The sequence below is a fragment of the Urocitellus parryii genome, chromosome 1, assembly GCF_045843805.1.
Source record: "Urocitellus parryii isolate mUroPar1 chromosome 1, mUroPar1.hap1, whole genome shotgun sequence".
NCBI lineage: Eukaryota > Metazoa > Chordata > Mammalia > Rodentia > Sciuridae > Urocitellus > Urocitellus parryii.
Genome location: NC_135531.1, coordinates 16622439 through 16646360, shown reverse-complemented (window position 1 = coordinate 16646360; position 23922 = coordinate 16622439). Strand labels below are relative to the sequence as shown.

At 36.9% G+C, this 23922-nt stretch overlaps 1 protein-coding gene across 1 annotated transcript in view; it reads left to right on the top strand.

The window, feature by feature from the left end:
* Positions 1 to 5521: 5521 nt before the first annotated feature.
* The window catches only part of C7 (complement C7), a 51247-nt gene continuing 32846 nt past the window's right edge, over positions 5522 to 23922 (top strand). The window contains exons 1-6 of the mRNA XM_026410240.2: positions 5522 to 5601; positions 10268 to 10323; positions 12004 to 12079; positions 15522 to 15663; positions 17620 to 17767; positions 18877 to 19015. Of these exons, the coding sequence (XP_026266025.2) occupies positions 5596 to 5601; positions 10268 to 10323; positions 12004 to 12079; positions 15522 to 15663; positions 17620 to 17767; positions 18877 to 19015 (567 nt within the window). The 5' untranslated portion in view covers positions 5522 to 5595. The remainder of the gene's footprint in view (positions 5602 to 10267; positions 10324 to 12003; positions 12080 to 15521; positions 15664 to 17619; positions 17768 to 18876; positions 19016 to 23922) is intronic.

The following is a 23922-nucleotide window of genomic DNA, read 5'->3' as shown; positions in this document are numbered from 1 at the left end:
TCATTCTTTATTCTTTCTTGGCCTGTGGAATACATAATGATGAATCTCATATATTAAAACATACTTGTTTAAAGACAGTTTAAAGATGTAAACTTTAAAATTTTGGGCAGCCTGACATTTTCTGAAAGTGAATGATATTTTTTTAGGGACATTGCATGCTGAACTCTTGATTGGGGGGGAAAAAAAGAAAAGCAAAAGTTTCTCTTAAGCAGCACAAGTTTGAAGTGTAGATCAAATAAGTGACCTTGTCCTTTCATATTCACCCTTCCTTTACAGGACTTCATACAGTACAGTGACAGAACTACCGAAATCTTTGCATTTTACACCTTCCTTCTCAGAGCTGCTTAATGATCCAAATTTAAACCAAATGAAATGTATCTTGGGCTTGCAGGCTACTGCCACAATGTACACTGCAGATAACTGAAAAACCCAAATGACATTCAGAAACCCAAACAAATCTGGACTTTCTCCTAAAGTTAGCAAGTGCCTGCCACTATGAAGAACTCTAAGGACAAAACATCTCATCACCTACTGATTGTAACTTGATGCGTTCCGTCTTCAGCCATCAGGGCAACCAGGGCAAGAGTTTGTTTAGTGTTGTAAAGGGGAATGACATCTATCTAAAAGGTAAGTGTGACGTCCTGTGAATATTTCTTAAAACATTTATAAACCTTAAACAATATTCTTATTAAAAAACAGGGAGTATTAATCTAGTGACTTCAATTTAAATTACTGCACAGGTCATAGTGTTTAGTGCAGTGCCACCAGCAGCAATGGGCAGCATCTTATTAGGTGTAATGATAAAGCATTTTAAAACCATCATTTTACTGAAATCTCCCTTTGGCTAAAACATTGCCTAGCAGCCATTTTTCATTCTCCAAATATTCAGACTGTGACACTTTAATGGAAAAAAGATACCACCTGGAGTACTTATTAGCTTAAAAACACTGGCCTGGGAGCCTAAGAAGAGTCACTGTGTCTCATAGGCTCCTGAGTGGTTTAACTCCAGAGCCTAATGTTTTTTTCTTGAGGGCCTGGTGTAGCCTGCCACTAGGGGATGCTGTTGCTTCTTTGCTCCAATTCCTGGCAGGTTCAATTCTGACCACATGGGTCTCAATACAAGAGAGAAGAGAGGCTTTTACCCTTCCTAAGTGAGTTTGTTTCTCTTAAGCCTCCGAAGTCAGCTGCATCTGTTGGAACAATTCAGAACAAAAAGAAATGGCTAATAAATGAAATAGCCTTGTAAAAACGTTTTCAAATATTTCTTTTGGTGGACCAGAACAGCATCCTGATATCATAGTGGCCTAAAAGTTTCATTGGGGATGTGGATGTTAGCAGTTTTTGAGGTGCTCCTGAGGGAAGTGAGTGCAAGTGGGGAAAAGCTGATGGGTTATAAAGATGAGGAGATGTTTGTGTCCATGTTGACCCTTGCCCAGTCTGGCAGAGATCTGCTTTGCCCCTCTGCTGATTCAGTTTTGGGTCAGACATCATTTGCCAAGGCATGTCAGTGTACCCATTTTGTGAGAAATGCAAGTTCTGGTGTTGTATGAACTTGGAAAATCCTGGGTTGGAAAGGTTAAAAAAGTACTATTGGTGTGGAACATTCAGAACATTTACTTTTCACTGTGCAGAATTTAAGGCTGGGTATGTTCATCAAGAGTCAGGTGGTTTGCCCCCATTTGGCAATGTCTGGAGACAGTTTTGATTGTCATGACTGGAGAAGGGCCTTTTGGCATCTTGTGGGTAGAGACCAAGGATTCTTCTTCTTTTTCTTCTTTTTTTGTACTAGGGATTGAACCTAGGGGTGCCTAACCACTGAGCCACATCCCCAGCCCTTTTTCATGTTTAGTTACAGACAGGGCCTCTCTCAATTGCTTAGGGCCTTGCTAAATTGTTGAGGCTGGGTTTGAACTCTCCAGCCTCCTGCTTTACCCTCCGAGTCCCTGAGATTACAGGCATGTGCCACCACGCCCAGTGAGACCAAGGATTCTAAGCATCCTCCAAAGCATAGGATAGCCCCTCTACTCAAAAAAGAATCATCAGGCTCAAAGGGTCAACAGTTTAGAAGTTGACAAACCCTCCTCTATTTTGTACACATTCCCTTAATTAACCACACTTTTTGTGTGTGTGTGTGTGTGTGTCTTGCAGCACTAGAATCCTGTGGAATACAGACAGGAAAACTCTGTCCTAAGATTACTCACAATGGACTAATTGCAGAGTGGTGTGGCCGTCTCTCCTAATACTAACTTCCTTTGACCTCCATTTGTCATTGTTGCCTGGCATTTCTTTGAAATTCTCTTGAATTGGTTTGATGTTGCATGGTTTCTCCTGTAATCTTGTTTTCTCTTTTTTGACTTCTCTTCTTGTTCGATGAATGGGGTCTTTGGAAGACTCATTTAATCCATGATTTCTGTTATTTATTTTTTTGGGGGAGGGGGTACCAGGGATTGAACTCAGGGGCACTTGACTACTAAGCCACATCCCCAGTCCTATTTTGTATTTTACTTAGACAGTGTCACTGAGTTGCTTAGTGCAACTGGCTTTGAACTCACCACCCTCCTATCTCAGCCTCCTGAGCCACTGGAATTACAGTCGTGTGCCATGGTGCCCAGCTTGATTTCTGTTATGTGAATCAGTATCAGTGATTTCACTTCTATCCTGTGGATAGCCATGTAGGTGGAACCCATGTCTTCCCAAAGAGATCTACATTTTCAATTATATGTTGGATGATTTCTCCAAGTAAAAAAATGTTTCTTCTCTAAAACTCTTTATCCTTGACTCATTCTTAAATTCTTCCAATTTTAGTAGTTACAGAGACTTGAAAATCAGACTTGAAACCATGTTTAATCACTAAGCTTGTGAATTTGTGAATTCTCCCCCCCCCACCCCCCCACCCCCCGTTTTTTTTTTTTTTGGTGTCAGAGGTTGAACCCAAGGGCACTTAACCACTTAATCAAATAAAAGCTTTGATTCTTTCTTAAAAATGTAGCGTGGGTGAGTTCCCATTGACTGTTAACTAAAGTCTGTATCTCTTATGCTGAAAATCATCCCAGAACATTTAAACCTCTGTTCTAATGGCTCCTCTGTTGAGGTTCCAGTCAGGAGAAATGCTCAAGTAAGGTCCAAGCTTTGGAGAATGGAATGTGCAAGGTACACGAAGAAAGCAAGTGTCTACAAAACATTTAGAATGAAATGATCTCTGATCAACCAGCAGGGAACAATTAAAGTCCTAAATTATCATAGATGCATTGGAATTAAGCATTATCTAGAAATGTGAGGATATGGTCTTTTGTAGCATATAAAGAATAAAAGTAAAGAAGGATATAGCCCAAGGCTTCCTTTGATTACAGCTCGTAGCCTATCACATATCTTCAGTAAATATCTGTTGAATTGAGAATGAACAAATTAATGGGTGAGCGCATGAATGAATAAAAACTATGGTAGCAGAGGCTGTTAGTGTTCTGCTAGTACCCTTCCGCACTCACGTCTACATGACGAAGGCAAACACTGCAATTACTTGCCAATCTCTACTTCAGGGTCTTTTTTCTCCTTTCTGGCTGAGTTGTGTGCTAGGAGCCGGGAGTGCTAAAGAGCCTGTGAGTTGAGAAGTGGAGAAGCCGCCTTCACCAATAATAGAGAGGGTGTCGGTGGACAAATATCCCAGTTTCCTCATCCTTTAATTAGGCTAACCCTGTGACATGCTCTGTAATATCTCCTAGAGCTCCTCCCTGGGACTGAGCTCCAGTTGACCACAGTGGTCACTTGCTTGAGGAAGTACTCTTTATTGACTTTCTTTCCTTCCCCATCTCACTTCCCCAACCCCAGCAGTGCTTTCTAGGATTATCTCTCAAAACAAAAACAACAACAAAAAAACCCCCACTGGTGGTTGATTTCTTGTCTCTGAATCTATGAAACTGAGACCGTTACTGAATGTGGAATTGGACACTGAGGAGCCTATGACATTTGGCATAATGGGATAAAAATTGCAGTTGAATAAAATATATTTCTTCAGGAGCCAGGGACTATCTTCTCTGTGTCAAAATTTTCTTTATACCAAAAAGACACAAAAGTTTTTCTCTGGAGCTCCCCTTCCCCATTATTTTGAGATTATTGCATAGAAGATGAAAAACTCATTAAAACTGGAAAATATTCACTAATAAAATGTTATTATGATATGTAATTTTAGTGAATATCATAATAGTATAATACTTATGATATTATGCTCAACTCAGATTTTCTTTTCTATTTAACATTTCAGTCTATCTTACCTATCATGCCCAAGTGGTTTGTATATTTTACTATATGTATTTGGCCAAACCACACACAAGAAGCTACAGCTTAATAAGAACCTGAAATAAGAAATCTGAAATCTTGTATAAAATCTTTCATAAATTTTACAAAAGCACTGTTGGAGAACTGCTAGAACCAATGCAACAATGAGATAAACAAGATCTTCATGAACAAATGAAGATCTGCAAGAAGACCAGGCAACAACTGAAGAAGAGAAAATGGAGAAGGATGATGACCTTGATAAGAACCTTCACACAGAGGGATCTACATGTCAAAACACTGAGGGGAGTTCTTGAGAAGTGATGCCCTCAGATATATTTGCAAAAACTTATGTTCTTTGTGATTATTTTACAAAAGTTAAACATGAAAGCATGGATATTGTGCAATGTTAAGCTATATTGTGTTTTGGAAAAAAAAATCATTCCAGAGCATTTCATTTACATTTTTAAGTGACAGAAGTACATTTAGATTTATTGTAGTTTGCGTGTGTTCCCAGAAGTTCATATGTTGGATAATTAATTTCCACAGGCATATGTCAATGATATTTGGACATTAGGAAGGTAATTAGGATTAGATGGGGGTCTTGAGGGTGAGAAAGAGAGACTCTGGCTAGCATGATTGTTTTGTTTTACTGTGTCAAGTTATGATGCTGCAAGAAGGCCCTCACCAGATACTGGGGCCATACTTTTGATCTTTTCAGCCTTCAGGACTGTAAGCCATAAACTTCTATTTTTTTTTTTATAAATGACCCAGTCTCAGGTATTGTGTTATAGCAACAGAAAATGGAGGGAGACAAGATCATTTCTATTACAAAGTGTTTAATCTCAAAGTTTAGTTTACAACACCTTTGAGAGAATCATGAAAACATCTGCTCAGTTCAGTACATTGAAACAGGAAGGAAGCTTATCCCTTGCCTTACATAGAATCTCCTTGGATTGAAAGTCATTTAAATATTGAACTGAGAACATTTGCTGTCTTTCCTGATTTACAGATATGTTTCTCTGAAACTTATCTCTAACTTCCAAACAGTCCCAGCTGGCTGTAGTTCAGGTCTGTGAAACTGATAAAATACATCTGGCTTCAAGTCATAGATTAAGTACAGAAGGAGGCTCTTCATGTCTCTGAAGAATCTAGCTGGAGTATGATCTATGTCTGAGAACCACTTGGTTTATAAATAAGTGCCAAGATAATCCAGAACAGGGAGAAGCAGAGCGAGGACAGCCTGCTGGACTCTTCCTGCCGTTGAAAAGTACCCTTAGAGAGGAAAACTTTTCCCTCTCTTCTGCCTTAAAAGTTTTCCCAAACATGAAGGTAAGATAATAAGTTTATTACTTTTACAAATGAACCTATCTCAAAAGAAAGGTAATTCTTAACTGAAAGAAACCAAAGAAAGAGAAAGACATGAAAAAAATATAGAAGAAAAAGTTCTGAGAGTGACTTTAAAAAAATCCTTTTAAAAATATATTTTAAATAGTTCAGCTAAAGTGAATTAATTTTCTTTTTTTACAGTTAATTATAGGTTTAGAGGGCTGGGAAGAGGGAGTTGGAGACACTGTTTATGAAAGTCCTGGGAAAGCCATAATGTAATACAATAGCACTACTGTTACCTCTTAGGGAAAAATTTTCTCCAGTTTATATGTCTGTTTTAATTTGGAGCCATGCAATAGGGACCTGATTTGCAGATTTGGAACCTTAGAATTTGGAGTCCTGGGTGAAAGGGTTAGGATTGTGAGAGTAGAAGATATGAATGAAAGATGGAATGAAACTAAAAGTTTGCTAAATACACACGTTGGACCAATGCAGAATGGACAAACGTTTTTAAAAAATTACTATTCAACCAAAGGCAGGACCAAAGACATAAGACTCTATTATAGACTGAATTTCTGGGATTCAAAATAAGTTGAAATTGCTAGTTCAATTTTTCACAAATTTTGACATTTAAACTTTCAAGTTGTTGCCTTATTGCACTGGAACAATAGTTTTGCAGACCTGGCAACTTCTGGATTTGCTTCTTTGATAACTATGGTCCTCTGTGTACTGAATCCATGCTCACTTACCAATAGGATTGGAGGAGGAGAAATATAGAGGTCTTGTATAACCTTTGCCTCATGTGCAATTAAATAATTAAAAGTTAAACATAAATCACAAAGTTAATTTGTTTAATTTTATGATGCTATGACACCAAGTAATCTAACAAGTTTAGAACTATGAGATAATTTAATCTCTATTACTCTGTCTTGCATTTTTATTTAAAAATTTAGAGCACTCGTTAGCTCAAAAAGAATATTACGCTTTTGCTAAAGTCTTCTAATATGTTTTTTTCCTAATATTTGTATTAAGTGTCAATCAATTCCCTTATTTTTCCTATGATGAGACACCTTAATGATTGTTTTATGCTCAACAATGTAGTTCACAGTCATTGATTATTACAGCATTTTAATGTTGTGATAATAAATATATTTTAATTCTTTAATTGGTTGATAGAATATCAACAATTAATGCAATGATTTCCCTTCAAGTTACATGCAAAATTTCTACCTGAATTTGAAAGCAGATAGTCATATTTTTATAGTAAACCTGAAGGGAAGCTTGGGAAAGCCTAAACTGTTAAGACATTAGAAATGGTTTCTATGTTTGACCTTTTTTTTTTTTTTTTTTTTTTTAGTATTTTTTTAATTGTAGATGGACACAATATTTATTTATTTATTTATTTTTATGTGGTGCTGAGGATCAAACCCAGTGCCTCACACATGCCAGAGGAGTGTGAATCCATCTAATGGAATATTAATTTTTTTTGATTATACCTGTTTTGGCTGCTGAGAGTCAAAAGCCAAGAACAATAAGCATTTAGGGCTCTCACATTTTAAAGTGTAGGATGCTTTACATTCTGTGCACTACTGTAAAAAAGTAACCCCAAATGTGTCTGGTGACCTTCATGCCATCTCCATTCTCAATAGTACTCAGGATTGTGTTCCTTAAAGGGTGGAAGATGTAGGAATGGTATCCTATACACACTTGGGAAATTGAAAGTCAGCGTTTAGCAGAGTCAATCACCTTGGCTGTAGAGGCTACAGCTTGAGTATTCAGAGTTTGGTAGGACAAGGATGAGCAGGTATCCCCTGGATCAGAAGTGGATCTGAGAAGGGAGTCAAGTATGGGTTGTTAGGGATTCTGCTTGAGATGTTGACCACCTGCAGGATGAAACAACCCCAACAATGGCACAGTGTGGAAAGGACTGTAGGGGGCAGGCAGTGATGACAGTCAGGAATGAGGAACAAAGAGATGAGTCATTTGTGCCAGGGAGGTGGTTGTGGATGCCTGGTAGGGAGTCCACAGTGAAGAGGAAGAATTGGCATCTAAACATCTGACACACCCTGATTTACCATCCTGGACTCCAACGGGATCAGTCAAGCAAGATCCTTTCTGACCCTTTCCCCTCTCACTCCTGCTGCTCTGGCCTTGAAGAAGACAAAGAGAGGAAGGGTAAGTGGGGAAGTAAAGTAAAAGGTAGGAATTTTGACGTGCACCTTACCACTCCCCCATTATGTGTACCTAGGAGATAGGAAGGAGTGAGGAATTTTAAACTAATGATAAATTGAAGTTAGAATTTTTAATTTCTGAAAATGTGACTATTTGTTAACGCTTAAGAGTGGCAAATAAAATACGAATGTGTTTTCCCAGGGGCAGGAAAAAATAAGTTGACAGCACAGAGAAAAGGCACATTGTTGAAAAAGGAAAACAGAAAACAAAAACAAAAACAAAAAACCCCCATGTAGGTCAGAATTAAAAAAAAAAATAAAACTTAAATGATTATATGCCTCACATGTTTGTTGAAAAATCAGAAAAGTATTTATAACTTCTTTACTCTTTTCCAGGTTGCTCACAGCTCCTTGATACCTTTCTACCTTCCTGAAGGTGCTAGTTAGGATAATAGAAAGATTTGTAGAGCTATAAAAGCTAGATATAGGCAAGTAGGATTTTTACAACTGAAAGGAAGATACCTAATTAGAGGCTGGATGATTTGGGAAGGCTAGTGGAAGATTCTGGAAAAATTGTTGGGAAGACACTCCATCGATACAGTGAGGAAAAAGAGGTTCTTAGGAAGAAAACAAAGGATCTTGGCCTCTGGAAATGTGGGATAAGCAATTTTAAGGACTTTTACACTGAGTTATGAGGTGAATGTATTTGATATACTTAGAGAATCACTTGTAAAAAAAATGAATCATACTCACCACCTCAACCTTTAAGTTTTCAGTAAAAGGAAAATACATATAACTGAAAATAAGATAATGGAAATGATCTATAATTTTACAACCAGAAATAAAACTTTTATTATTTGTTCTATTTTTTTTTCTAGATTTAGTTTTTCTTTAATGTGCTTGATTTTTCAAATGAAATGTAATCCCATTTTACATACATTTTTTGTAACTTGTCAGGTCCTCAATATTTAGATTTGTGCTATCCCGCAAAGATGATGATAATAGGCCTCAGGGGTGTTTTAAACACAGAGGGAGCTGCCCACAGAACTAAAGCTGAGAACGCCCCTTGCCTGAGGCTGTCCCTCAACTTTTGCTTCCTCATCCCCAGAGCTCATTTCCCTATTAACTTCACAGCCATGGTCACTGATGCTCCTTCCAAATTTTCTCCCCTCGGGCGTCCTCTAGGATGCTAAAGTTAGAGATGAGGAAGTGGAGAAAGGAATTAAAAGCTGGTGGGCCCTCAGGAAATGCTGGAGGCCCTTTAACTCTACTATTTTCCATTTGTCTGTCTGTGGTACCGCCCAGACCCTAGTTGTCTTTACAGAAATGAGCAGTGGGAGGTGTGGCCCAGAGAATTACATCATTTTTTTACCCTAAAATAATTTATTTTACAAATTAAGTAAAAATTGTATATATCTGTGCTCATCATCTTTTAAAATAGGTCCACGTTGTGGAATGGCTCAGTTGAGCTAGTGAATATCTATGTATTATCTCACATACTTACATTTTGGTGAGAACACTTGAAATCTACTCTCTTGATAATTATCAAGAACGCAATATATTGCTATTAACTATAGCCACCATGTTGTACACCAGATTTCTTGAACTTATTTTTCTTGTCTAATTGAAATTTCATATCCTTTTACCACAGTCTCCGCCAACAACCCTCCCCACCCCACCCCCACCTCCTCAGCCCTGATGATTCTTTCTACTTCTATGAATTCAATATTTTTAGATTGTTAAGTGTGACATTTACCTTTTTGTGCTTGGCTTATTTCATTTAATGCAATGACCTCTAGGATCATCTGTTGTTGCAAATGGCAGGTTTTCCTTCTTTTTTTTTTTAAGATGTTATTCCATTGCGCATAGTTTGAGAGCAACACACACACACACACACACACACACACACACACACGCCATATTTTTCTCCCTCTCTCCCTCTTTTCTTTCTTTCTTTCTTTGTCTCTCTCTCCTTCCTTCCTTCCTTCCTTCCTTCCTTCCTTCCTTCCTTCCTTCCTTCCTTCCTTCCTTCCTTCCTTCCTTCCTTCCCATGGAACTCAGGGCCTCACAATATTAGGAAAGCACTCCACCATTGAGCTGTACCCCCCCCCCATATCATATTTTCTTTATTTATTCATCCAATAATGGACTTTAGGATGATTTCATGTCTTGCCTATTATGAATAATACTGCAGTGAACATGGTATACAGGTATCTCCTTGGCATACTGACATACTGATTTCATTTTCTTCGGATTTATACCCAACAATGGGATTACTGGATCATATGGCAGTTCTGCTTTTTAATTTTTTTTTGAATAAACTACAAATTTCTATTTAAAATGGAACCTTAAAGGAAAAGCAGTTATTTAGCTTTTTACATGGTTCTTTCACTCTTTGTACTCCAAACCCAGAGATCTGGCTTTATATGAATGTCTTGGTTTTCAACTCATTAGTGAAACGAAATCTAAAGTAATGCTTTACTCTTTTTCTTCTCCAGACAATAAGCTTATTCATTTTTGTGGGATTTATAGGAGAGTTCCAAGTTTTTTCAAGGTAAGAATTATTTGGATTGTGTGTGAAAATCATTAAAAAATATTAAGGAAATTTTTTTAGTGTGGTCTAATTCTTAGGTTGCAGCTTGAGAGTATTTATTCCTACAACATGTTTTTTTGTCTGTCTTATTTTTAGAAAAATTGATGGTATCAAAAGAGTATTTTATTATTCTTTTACTTTATTTTTTTTCCCTGTAAGTAAGAAACTTAAAGACTAAAACACCTCAAAGGTTTTGTCCTGGTACCACGATTTTACCTGTGACTCAGAGAATCCCAGCAGATTCACACATCCTAGAGTACTATTTGATCTTTAAGTGTAATCCTTGCAAAACATTTTATGGATTTTAAAGGTTGAGAGTTTTCTTAGAAAATGGTTTTATCATCTCTTAGGACCTGGAAAAGCAAACATCAGCCACCTCTGACTTTTTTGTTTGTTTGTTTGTTTTGTTTTTACTGTCAGGGTGATGGGAATAGGTCAGGTCATTTTATGGAACAATTAGAGTATGTGTCAGGGCTGTGCTAGGACCTGGGGATACCGAAAAGTTAGAAGGCCCTTAGTGTCTACTGGATGACTCAGATCCTGAGATGGTTCTTTGCAATGTGAGTGTACTAAGGGCCCTGCACAGGATGATGTAGGGAAGTCCAAGCTAGCTTTCAGTCCTAAATCTCTGTATTTGGGGAACACCTCTGCTTTTCACTGGGACACAAAATAGACAACAGTAAGTTCAGATTGTTTAAGGGTCACATATACTCAGTTATTGATGCCATGAAAACTGGTTACCAAGGTTGGTTCCATAAAAGAACTTGAGGTGCATATAATAGAGAAAGGGATTGATTATTTTCAGGATAATCAACAGTCTTAAGGTATGCAAACATCACCTTGATTCAAATGTTTTTTCCAACAATTCCTAGATGTGCTAGGAATTCAGAAGCCAAAAATCCTGGTCCCTTAATCTTTTGGCAAGTCAATTTTTTAGGACTAATCCGATGTCCTCCTTCATAGAGTTGAGCAGTGTATGAGAGCCAACTCTCCGTTTCCTGCATGTACTTTATTTGAGTGGAATTGATTAAGCTCAAATTGCTGCACTTGGGCATGTGCTTGAGGAGTAGCCTAAATGAGCATGGTAATGTTTAAATATAAATCACTGTCACTTTAGCCTTTGCTAGCTTTTAAGAGACTGTTTCTCATAGGGTCTTATTAGAGCTAATTATTTCTCAGTTAAGTTTTTGGATAACTCTTCAACTCATTATGCAGAACCCTCTCAAAAACCTAATAACTTCCTCCTGTATATTCTCATCTACTCTCCCAGTTCTGAGCACTCTTTTCTCTCTGTATTTCCATAACACAGAGATGTTATTATAACATCTCTGCTATCATATCTACTAGATTAGATCTGTTGTCCTATGATTGAACATTTGTATCTGTATCCTTCCCTCTATCAACAATGAGCTACCTCTTTTATTATTTTTACAACTTTGGTGTCTTAATAGTACCTCACATACAGTAGATGTTTAATAAATGTCATTTTCTAATAAGCCCATTTTTTATGCTTTAGAATACTCTTAATATTCCTTAGGAAAAAATATTTTTTGAAGTGTTTTTGATTATTCTTGCCTATTCTTTGCGTTCCCTGGCTTATCTTCTTGTGTTTTATCATGGACATTTTGAAACTACCACAAGTGCCTCTTCTCCAATCAACTGCCAGTGGGATTCCTATGGCCCTTGGTCAGAATGCAGTGGCTGTACCAAGACTCAGGTAGGACAACACTAAACTTTGTATTTGGTTACTTATATGCAGAAACAGCTTAAGTATGGCCAAAATGACATGAAATTTTAATCTTCATAAAATGAGTGCTAGTGTTTTTCTTGATAATTATTTTAGTAGTTTTGAAGGGAAAAAGTATGACTTAAGTTTAATGATATTATAAAAAAGTAATTTCTACATTTGTTTTTCATGAAGAAAAATCTTTCTAGATCTTGTCTGTGGCAAGAAAGTGTATGGGCTAAAAGTTAAAAGCAACTCACTAACTTTGTTAGAGAAATAGAAATAGCATGAAATGAAATTAATAGATAATCTAAAATCTGTTTTATTTCCGTCATTTCAACCTTTCTTCTTATCTTAAACACAAACTAGCAAATAATAAAATGGTTGCTTTGTTTTACTTCACAAATAATGACCAATCATAAAAAATCAAAATTTTTTTGCAATATTTTAAAGTTTAATTCCCAAAGAGTACAAATAAAATACTAGAATTGACCCGGATATTATATAGTCACTCTAAAGATTTGTTTTCTTTTATAAGACAGTCATTGAAGAAAATACAGAGATGTGTAAGGAAAGAAAACAGTATTCATAATTTCACTATTTAGGAGAAACATATATCAGTATTTGAGTATTTACTTTAGCTTAATTTTCATGTGTTTGTAATTTTAAAAAATAGGATTATCTCATCAGAGTATTTTTGTATTATACCATTTTAACCTAACATACTGTCAACAAGGTACAAGAATAATGAGGCAAAAGTCAAAGAAACACTGAGAACATGAAACATTTTTATAATATAAAAACAAGAAAGAACTCTAAGTAGACAGAATATTTTTTTCTTTGAGTGAAGGTCATCATGCAATGATTATAAAGCAACATTTTTTTTTATTCAGAAAGAGACAAGTGAAAAATGAAAAAAAGAGTCATAAGACCAGAACTTGACAGGTGAGAATGAGCCTGTTCAGAGTGGGTGGCATTTGGGGCACCTTCGAGGATGGAGAGAGCAAACACTCCTTATACAAACAACAGGACCCATGCTTTGGAACCTCAGAAAAGGAGCCTTTGAAGAATCAATTAAAAACAGAAACTAAAAATGTATCAAGCTGCTTTGTTAAGTTCCACTCCTCTTTCATGGTTCCTCTGCTTAGATCACTGAAAAGAACCAGAGTCAGCTCCAAATGATGCAAATTTATTCAGAACTCAAAGTTCATGATGCTTATACCAAGGAATCCCCACTTGTAGCCTAAGTCAGGGAGGATGGATAAATTCAAAGTTGGTTTATGTACCCAGTCTTCCCTGTTGGTCTTCGCTCAAGCTTAAGTATTCTGAAAGTGATGTTTGGCTCGTTTTTTATTAATGGAGGATGGGTGAAGAAGGGAGAGATGCTAAAAGATACATCTCTGTTTCTGGTGGGTAGGAAAATGATTTTGTAGATCTTTTTTGGGGTGAGGGGACAGTGGTACTCATGATTGAACTCAAGGGCATTCCACCAGTCCTGTGAGGGGGCAAAATTGCGACGCATGTAGTCGAGGGGAGAAATAATGAATGTCCATGCACTTCTGCCCCTTTCAATGCTTTATTCACTCAAATTACTCAATACAGTTTCACTCTATAGGTTCTTAATCAAGAAAACGACAATCCTTAATGCTAGCCACTGCAATAGACATAATCAATTCACAGCAAACAATTCTAGATTAATTAATTCACAGTAAACAATTCTAGATTAATTGTAAGCACTGCAAAACACACTTAATCATGACAGGCTAATGACAGACATTCCCTCTGCGTGCAAAGTTCAAAAGTCTTAAGCTTTAGGCTTCATGTCCAGCAGATGCACACTTACTCAGACCGTGGTGACCAGGTCCTGAACCAAGGCAGGCTTTTCCTGGTGTGGAGTGGAAGACCAGTTGAAGACGAGGTCATAGGGAGGAGTTTCGGCTCTCACTGATCACTCAGAGGTTCAGGAACCATGACAATTGATGGGATGTCAGGTCCTCATCAGGCTCTCCAGCTCGAGTGCATCCTTGTTTCTGCTGGCTGAATCCCTGTTCATTTGCTCTATTATTTATACTTTTGACCCCCCCCCCTTTCAATCCTTATCAGCTGCCACTGGATTTCTCAGTGACATCATTTACCCTGGGGTCAGACACATCTGGTCTGGTGGTCTCCACCCTGATCTCACCTTTCCCTCTTATCAGGTGAGGACAGCCTGCCAGAGGCTTCCCTCTCTTTATCAGGGTGAGGGGAAGTAACTTGTCTGAGGCCATATTGGAGGGATCTGTGGATGTGCCTGGTGAGACTGCATGTTTCAAACTCTAGTTTTTAAAACGGAGTGGCTTAGGCTTAGGCCTAAGGCTATCCTAACAATAAGTAAGCCACATTCCAGTCCTATTTTGTATTTTATTTAGAGATAGGGTCTCACTGAGTTGCTTAGCCCCTTGCTTTTGCTGAGGCTGGCTTTGAACTTGGGATTCTCCTGCTTCAGCCTCCCCAGCCACTGGGATTAGAGGCGTGTGCCACAGCGCCTGGCCTAGATCTTTATTTTTGTTTAACATTAGAGATATGTCTTTATACTGATTGAGGAGTCATGAATTTTAAGACAAATTAGTTTTAAGTTTTTCATTTAGCTTGATAATTCCCTCAATTTACCTTCAGAGGTGCATTTTTCACATATTTCCCATTTTACAGGTTAATGCTTTTGTTTGTCTAGTAAGATTTCATTGTAATCCTTTGGGCCACTTAGGTTGTCTTGTAAACTGGGCCTCCACGTTAGTATATTTCTCTCTGGGTTAGTTTCCTTGCCTTTTTAAAAAAGGTCTACTGTTCAGCTCAAATTACCTGCCACCATTTTTCTGAAGGCGAGCCTAACTCCTCTTCGCCTTAATTCCCCTTCCCAGTCACCCTTACTTTCACTCCAGTAAAATTTACTTCACCATTTCTAATTTAATTAACTCTTGTTAGATAGCCTTGGTCAAAACATTTTACATTATAATCTATTTGCTTATGTGTGTACCCAGTTAAGCTTCACTTTCAGGTTTACTTTTTCAAAGAATCATTTAAAAAAATTTTTGTTTTTTCCCCACTGAAACCTGAAAATAAATATAAAGCTGGGAAGCTCTCTATAAATAGTAATAATCCAAGTGTCACTGAAGATCTCTGCATTCATCCATTAGTTTTTTAGGTTTTACTTATGTAGAACACCAGGACAATTTCCTGGATATTGTTTTGCAAATTGTGTTAATTCTTCTCAGATATATAAAAATGTATGTGCATATTTTTGTAGTGCTGGGGATTGAACCCAAGGCTTCATGAATGCAAGGCAAGCACTGTACGGCTGGCTGAGCCATTTGCTCAGCTCCCCTCTCACATTTGAGTACTCAGAAAAAGGAAATTACAGATAAAAAAATAAAGACACTCCCTATTTTGTGTTTAGACTCGCACACGCTCAATCGCTGTTTATGGGCAGTATGGGGGCCAACCTTGTGCCGGAAGTGCTTTTGAAACACGGTCCTGTGAACCTACACAGGGGTGTCCTACAGAAGAGGGCTGTGGAGAACGTTTCAGGTGTTTTTCAGGTAATTTGTTTTTCATAGGGTCAGACCACGAATTGAAATGCTACTTGTTTTACTTGCTCAATATTTGTTTGTTGATTTTTACTGAATTTATGTTGGCTGATAAATTCATTTCCCCCAAATATCAGAAAGATTTTTGTGATATATTAATCACACTTTCAGCTATCATTCCTCCAAAGGCAAGGGAGGCATCTGATTATAAAAATGGGAATATTATTGGAAGAAGATCATGCCTATTAATGGGCCTAAACCGTTCTTTTAAAAAATATTTTTATTATTGATGGATCTTTATTTTATTTATTTATATGCAGTACTGAGAATCGAACCCAGTGCCTCACACATGCTATGCAAGTACTCCACCACTGAGCTACAACCCCAGTCCCCAAACAGTTCTTAACATTGCATTTTTGTTAAAGGGGCAGAGGGGGTATGGTATATACATGAGATTGAGCAAAAGTGATGTTCCTGCACACATAATTATGTTTACAAGAAAAGTATCTCTAATTAGCCAATCAAGGAATGATATGGCTCACACCATGCATGATGTGTTAGAAACAAAGTTTTGGCATTGAATATTATTTGACTTATTGTCTCTGTTGCATTCATGCAATTAGATTAATTCTATAACTTTTAATAAAAATGTACTACTCTTTTTATAATCCAAATATGGTGATGGGGGTACGAATATAGAAATGAAACACATAGCTTCTTCTCAAAAGTATTAAGTTTTCAGGGTCAGGATAGTATATAAAGAATCCCTGTGTTAGAAAATCCTCTTTTGGTTTCAAAATCCAAACCAAATGATAACTTCTTTGGGCAGTATTCCCTAAACCTTCAACTGGTGGACATAATTAACAAATCACTTCTGTGTTCACTGTGTATCTCATACTGTCTGTAATATGGATTATTTGTGGGCCTGAATATTTCTTTGGTAGACTCTGAACTCCTTGAAGATACAGATGGTATTTCTTTTGTTTTGGCACCCGAAGTGCCTAGTATATAGCATGCTCTCAATGAATGTCTGCTGCATTGAATTGAGTGACAGGAGAGTGGAATATATGTTACACTATGAAGACACTTGTTCACAAAGCATCCAATGAGGACACAGGAAAACCATACATCATAATTTGTGGGGTAGGAATAGTGTTCAGAAGGGAAATGTATTTAACTTGATTCTTGAAGGATAAGAAAATCCTCCCATGCAGAGAAAAAGGTAAGTGTAAGATTATTGGAGATGAGAGGAAGCATGGCCTTTTATTCATGCAAACGGCCCAGTGTGACTAGGACACAGAGAAGTATTAAGAAAATGGGTAGAAATGATGTAGGGGCTCCATCATCTGGTACCTCCAGTGCTTTCTTAGTATCCTGGGCTTATAGCTATCATTACAGTTATGCTGCTGAACTGTAGTGATTTATGTCTGTATAGCCTTCCTTATTAGAATTTAAAGCATTTGAACAGTCTGACAAACACCATTTTTATTCACTTTTATACTCCAATGCCAGGAAAAGGGTTTTACACACTGTAGATGCTAAAGATTATAATTTGAAATCACCAAGAAATACACAAATTTGGCATCTTGGTTAATAGGTTCAGAAAAGAAATCAAAAGTTGAAGGGCAGGGTGTCAATCTACCTTCTAAGTAATTAGATTTGCATGAATTTTGGAGGATTTAGACAAAACTGCTTGCTGATTATGTGTGAGAATTAAGAATTTTGAGTTCAGGTCCTATTTTTAATTTTGTGTATGGCAAAATGAAAAGTAATTATACAGGAAGTAATTCAGTGTTCTGCAACATGGAGACCAAAAACTACCACTAGTCCTTTGCTAGCCAATCTGAGCATTTATCTGAAATTCACATTAATACAGTATTGGGGGTGAGGGACAAAACAATTTTGATTCAGGTAGTGTTGCCACTTTTCCCTCTTTTGAATATGCATGGGAACTTCTTTTTTGTTCAGGACAATGTATCAGCAAATCATTGGTTTGCAATGGGGATTCTGATTGTGAAGAGGATGGTGCTGATGAAGACAGATGCGAGAACTCAGAAAGCAGAACTTCGTGTGACACTGATAAACCTCCTCCCAACATAGAACTTACTGGCAATGGGTAAGGTGCTGAGAAGCCTCCTGAGTATATCAAGGGTTGCAGCTTTTAATTTCATGGTCTGGTGGGTCTACTAACAAATCATCAAATAACCAAATCTTTTCATTGACTCAAAGTTCTTTGCCACATTCTGAAACAATTTTAAAATTCGTGTCTGTATATCTATAGATACAAGTAGCAAGATACAGAGTGACCTATTGTTTTGAGACTGTCCTGGTTTTAGAACTATAGCTCCTGCAACTAGGGAACCTCTCAGTCTTACGGAAATCTGGACATTTGGTCACCCTATTGGAGTTAGAGCTGGAAGAAGGAGAGAACCAATTCAGTCATGGGGGTTTGTACTCAAGAGAATGAAGAGGCATCAGAATGAGAGTAGGGAGAGAAGAAAGGTGTGTTACAATAAATACCCAGACTGAAAAGAGACTGGGAACCTAGCTTTCTAAGAGAGCTTAGGACAATCCTATGTTTACCCTTTAAAAAAGAATTCTGTGGAACTTTTGGAAGCTATCTTACTTGAGTTAAGGTTTTCAGCTTTTTCTCTATTTTAGCATATAGATATGATTTTCCTGCAATATTTTATTTTATTTTTTATTTTTATTTTTTTTCTCTTCATTTTTTTTCCTGCAATATTTTAAAACTTATTAACAGAGGAATAGGGTAAAGTTAGTTTAAGACATATACTATTCAGCATAGTAAGAGACAATCACTTGAAAATTCACTGTAGAAAGCTCTTTCTCCTCCAGACTAAACTTAATTGTATTGGTTTTATCTATAGATCCAATTCAAAACTAGCTGTTGCCATAGATACAATAGGCTTGTGTGTTTCCCAACTATGTTCTTAGATTTAAAAGAGTTGGGTTTTCTCAGCTATTAGTGTTGGCCATTATAGTAAGCAGGAGAAGTTGGTATGCATTAGGATACTGTTCTCTTTATTTGCACTCTCTCAAAGAAGTGCTTAATCATAAAGTATTATATAAATTTCTAGAGTTCTCTAATGATGTTTTTTCATCAAGTACTATTCCTGTTTTTTTAAGTGCCTTTTCTTGCCTCCTTGTTCTCTAACTCCTCTACCTCTTTCCTCTCTTCCTTTTTGTCTGTTTTTCTTTTGACAGTTACAATGCACTCACTGGTCAGTTGAGGAATGGAGTCATTAACACCAAAAGCTTTGGTGGTCAATGCAGAAAAGTGTTCAGTGGGGATGGAAGAGATTTCTATAGGCTGAGTGGAAATATCCTCTCCTATACATTTCAGGTACTTAATTATGTCACTTTTATTGATTTCTAATCTGTGAATTGTCACAGATCATTTTTTTAATGTGAAACTAACTTTTTAGTATTTGCTGCAGATTTAGTTATGGTCCATTATATGGGCAATGTTTTTCCTTTGTAAAACAATTTAGGTTTTTTTCCTTTTCATATTCATATTGGTGAATTATAGTTACACATAATGGCAGGATTTATGGTTATATTCATATTGTAGTCAATTTTTATAAATGTTTTATGTGGGCTTAAAAAGAATCCCTATTGTTTAACTCTTGGTTACAGGGCAGTAATACTTCTAATTTGTATCATTCAAGCTGACATTATTTTTGTTGTTGATTTTATGATGCTTGAAATCAAACCCAGAGCCTTGAATGTTCTAGGAAAGAAGCTGACATGTCCATTTGCATAATTTCAACTTCTCATCCTATGTGGGCTAAGGTCCTGATTGCCTATCCCTGTGTGAGTGTTAAACCTAAGGCCCTGGCACGAGTGGTTTGATAATCTCCTTCTACTGCCATAGTGACAACTCATTTAAAAAAGCTTTCATTTTTAAATTTTGAAATATTTTATATATGCAGAATGTACAATTTGATGAACAAATTGCAAATACTCATACATTACCCATCCTCCACCATAAGAAATAGGATAGCCAATGACTTATAAGCTCCTGTGTTCAAAATGATGGTATTTTTTTTCTGTCTTCAATTTTCTCTTGTGAAAATGCCTTGAACACTCTTGTACATGAGTCCTGCACAAATGAACTCAAGTTTCTTTAGGGCATATGCTTGGAACTCAAATAGCTGCTTTATAACTAGATATGTACATACTAAGTTTTACTGGGTAAAATTTCTAAAATGGCTGTATCCATTTCCCAGTGTGGAAGAGTGTCAGCTCATTGTCCTTGACGATGTTGGTGTTGTCTGATTTTTTAGCTCTGCTTAATACCTAGGGGTCTCCTTTGGTTCCTCATTTCTGCTTTTTGAATGCTTTTTCTGTCATGTGTATTTAGACTCTTTGTGTTCTTTTATATCAACACAAAATCTACTCATCCAAAACAGTTATAGCTTTAGGGAATTTTCCTGAAGATTTGGAGGAAAAATGGAGGAAAGATATTCCGATGCAGTGGTGCAAATGCTTCAGGCTACCTTAGTTGGCATCTTCCATCTCAAAACCTCCCTCTACAGCCTCAGAAGTTTCTGGTCATATTCTATTTTTGCCTCTTGATGTCTTCTTCCAACATTTCCTCTCTCATTTCTTTTTTCCCTTCTTAGGAGTATTCACAAAATTTCCAGTTCAGCTCTCCTTATCTATTACCCCCAAATTTAAAAACAAAACTACTAGGATGTTCAGACAGAAGTGCCCTGTGTTTATCCAGATTAACCTTCTCCAGAAAGCAGCTTTGATTATAAATGGAAAACTCCCCATCCTCCAATTTATGTAGAATGAGTTAGTTACACTTAAGAGTTGTTGAATCAAAGTATAACTGTATCTACCAATTTTTGAATATCTGCTGTGGCATCTGCTCTATCTTAGGAAGTTGGTATAGATTTAATCTTTACAATATCTTTCAAGAGAAGTATATTTTAATGTTTTACATATGTAGAAATTGAGGCTCAAAGGCTTCAGCCAATTTCCTCCACATCACCAAATTAACGGTTAGTAGACCTTGGATCTGGTCTGTCATATTTTACAACTTTTTATTTTTCTATTACCTTTAACCTTCTTCATGTACTGCATTTAATTTCTTTTTCTATTCTAAATTCTATTTGGGGAATAATAAGTATTGTAATTTAAACTTTGAGCAGAAGAGAGAACACGAGATACGTACGTGTTGATAATTTTTCTTCCTTTGTTCTTAGGGGGATGTGCTGCTAATTCTTTCATAATTATAAAGGGGGACAAATTGCATGTGAATTTTCTCAAGGGTCAAATTTAGAAAGTTCCAAAGCAGAGGCAATAAGGAGCATGTGTGTTTCTGATTTAGTTGGGAGGTAGACATGTTAGGAGTCTGCAGCTTCTGAAGAAGATGAATAATTTAATAACAGCCTGATCTTGACATTCATCTTCCTCAGCAGGGCTTGGTTTTAGGATTGACATCTGAAATGCCTTTCTACTCACTGAATGTGAAGGTGTTTGTCAGAAGTAGACAGAAATTATAGCCTGTTATTGAGTGAGGAATAGCGATGTTTTGAGGATCCAGCTTGAGGGAAGTGGGGTGGAAGCAACAGGCTGTGAGCCAGTCATCCGAGGGCTAAACCGACATGGAAGTCGTGCATATTCTTCATAGCTCAAATGCACTGACCTGGGCTCACTGGATGTTCAGCTCTCTGCAAGGTAGAAGGGACTTTGACTTATTGCAACACACATGTCTCTAAATAAACATAAAGCAGAATGAGTTGGTCTCTCTTACAATCTCTGGGTGATTAGCATTGTAGCCTCTTTATGGCATACCTTGTTTCTTTTTGAGTAAGCCACAGAGTTTGATGTCATGCACATTCTCTGCTTATTCATAGTTTCCATGCAGCAAGGAAGAACTTTGAAACCTAAACCTCATGGCTACTTGGGAAGATGCCTCTCTGCGCAACTAGTCTGGGAGATAGGTGAAAGATTGTGATGTTCATTGCAGATGCAAGTGCATTAAAAACCAAGCTGGACTCATATTATGGGTTCTCCTGCATTTGATCATGAATGTACTTTGTGATTTTTTAAAAAAATGTTTCCAGATGTTGATGGACCTTTATTTTATTCATTTATTTATATGTGGTGCTGAGAACCAAACCCAGGGCCTCATACATGCTATGCAAGCTCTCTACCACTGAGCCACACCCCTAGCCTCACTTTGTGATATTTTTTTTGGAGATCCCATTTGTATATCAAATGAATAACAAAAACATATTATAAAGGCAATTTTCACTAATGCTAAATTGTTGGAGACTCTGCTGCTTCTCTGAGGACTACATACCTGAGATTTCTAAATCTACCTTTTGACTGGAAATAATTTGGGTGATGATAAAAATAGCTCACATTTAAGAAATGTACACTAATAAGCTCTGTTCTGAGAGCTTCACATCTTTTCTTCTTATACAGGTTGAGCATCCCTCATCTGAAAAATCCAAAATTTGAAATGCTCTAAAATATGAAACCTTTTGAACAATGACATGAATCAACAAATGGAAAATTCCACAACAAGAAACTTTGTTTTATGCATGAAATTATTATAAATATTGTTTAAATTTACCTTCAGGCCATATGTACAAGGTACATGTGAAGCACAGAAAAACTTTGTGCTCAGACTTGTCCCATACCTAAGTATCTCACTATGTATATGAAAACATTCCAAAATTCAAAAAAAATTGAAATCCAAAACACTTCTCATTACAAACAGTTTGGATAAAGGGTACTCAATCTGTAACAACCCAAGAAGGTGGTATTGCTGTTTCTTTCTTTCTTTTTTTTGAAAAAAACCCATGATTTATTTATCAAGCATTGGAACTCTAACACATACTTGAAGATCTCTCTGCAAGAGTAGATACAGTTAAGGAAGAAAATCTCAAACTAAAAACCAGAAAGCTGTTTCTTATTTCATAGATGAGGAAATTGAGGCAAATAAATGTTAAATAGCTTATCCATGATCTTACGAGCAGATGACAAACATCAGGGTTGAATTCTAGAAGTCTGGCTCCGATACTACATTTATAGGCTATGTATCTCTATATCTATATGTACATAGATATAAACACCTATGATATATATACATGTCTATATATTATCTATATTTAAAAAGAGAGCAAAAGAAGGAGAAGGAGAGTAATGACGTGAAGAAAGAACAAGAGAGAAGGAAGGGCACTTCAGAGTAATTGAAAGAAGTTCAAACTGACTACATTGCAGAGTGAAGTGTGACGAGTTGTAGGAAACGAGGTTTTGAGTGATCAGGAAAGTAAAAAAAAAAAAAAAAAGATTTTTTTTTCAGGTGAGGTAAGCAGTTTGGGTTACCAAATAGCCATTGGAGAGTTTAAGAAGGGAATTCTATGATGCCACTCTTTTGGAGAGTGTAGAATGAATTGGAGGGTGGCAGACCTGAAGGAAGAAACCTGGTCATTGAACGGTACTGCTAACCTTTAAGGGAAGCAGTAGTGGCTTATGGTGAATGATGGAGGATGATGGAGAGCCAGCAATCAGGGACATGAATGCGTTTTCCACATGAACCAATGGCTAAAGAAACATACAATTCAATGCGATGGATAAGGGCAGGTTTAGAAGGAGAAGACCACGAGTGGGAAAGAACCGTGAAGACTGAGCTGAAACAAGAAGAAAGTAAAAAGTAGAAAATGCTAATAGAAGGGAGAATGAGTCAAAGAACACATCTCTAAGAATTAAATAGCAGATGTGGTAATAACAAAATGAGAGTGAAAGACTAAGGAAGGAATATTAGAGTGTTGGATGCTTGAATTGGTGATTTCAGAGAACAGATCAGCCTGGGAGAATTTAGGGCCTAAGATGGAAGAAGAAGAGTATTAGTTAAAGAAAACGTAGGAAGACCACACTACCTTGAAAAGATGGTTCCTGCAGCTGTGCACAGGGTAGATGGGAGTCAGAAGATGATGCGCTTAAGCAGCCAAGAAGCTCATTTAAATATATCATGAATCAAATCTTTGTTTTTACTTTCTTTTTTGCTTTGCTTTAGAGTCTTGGGGATTGAACCTAGGGCCTCACACAGGCCAGGCAAGTGCACACCACTGAGTTGTACCCCAGTTCAAAGGAATCAAATTTTTGAATTTTGGATCTAAAGATAGGGGAAAAGAGGCTTTTTTTTCCCCTTCAGAAGTGAGATAGATGATACGTCTCTCTCAAAAGCTATAAAAAGTTAAATTTTATGTCTCTCCACAACCAAATTGT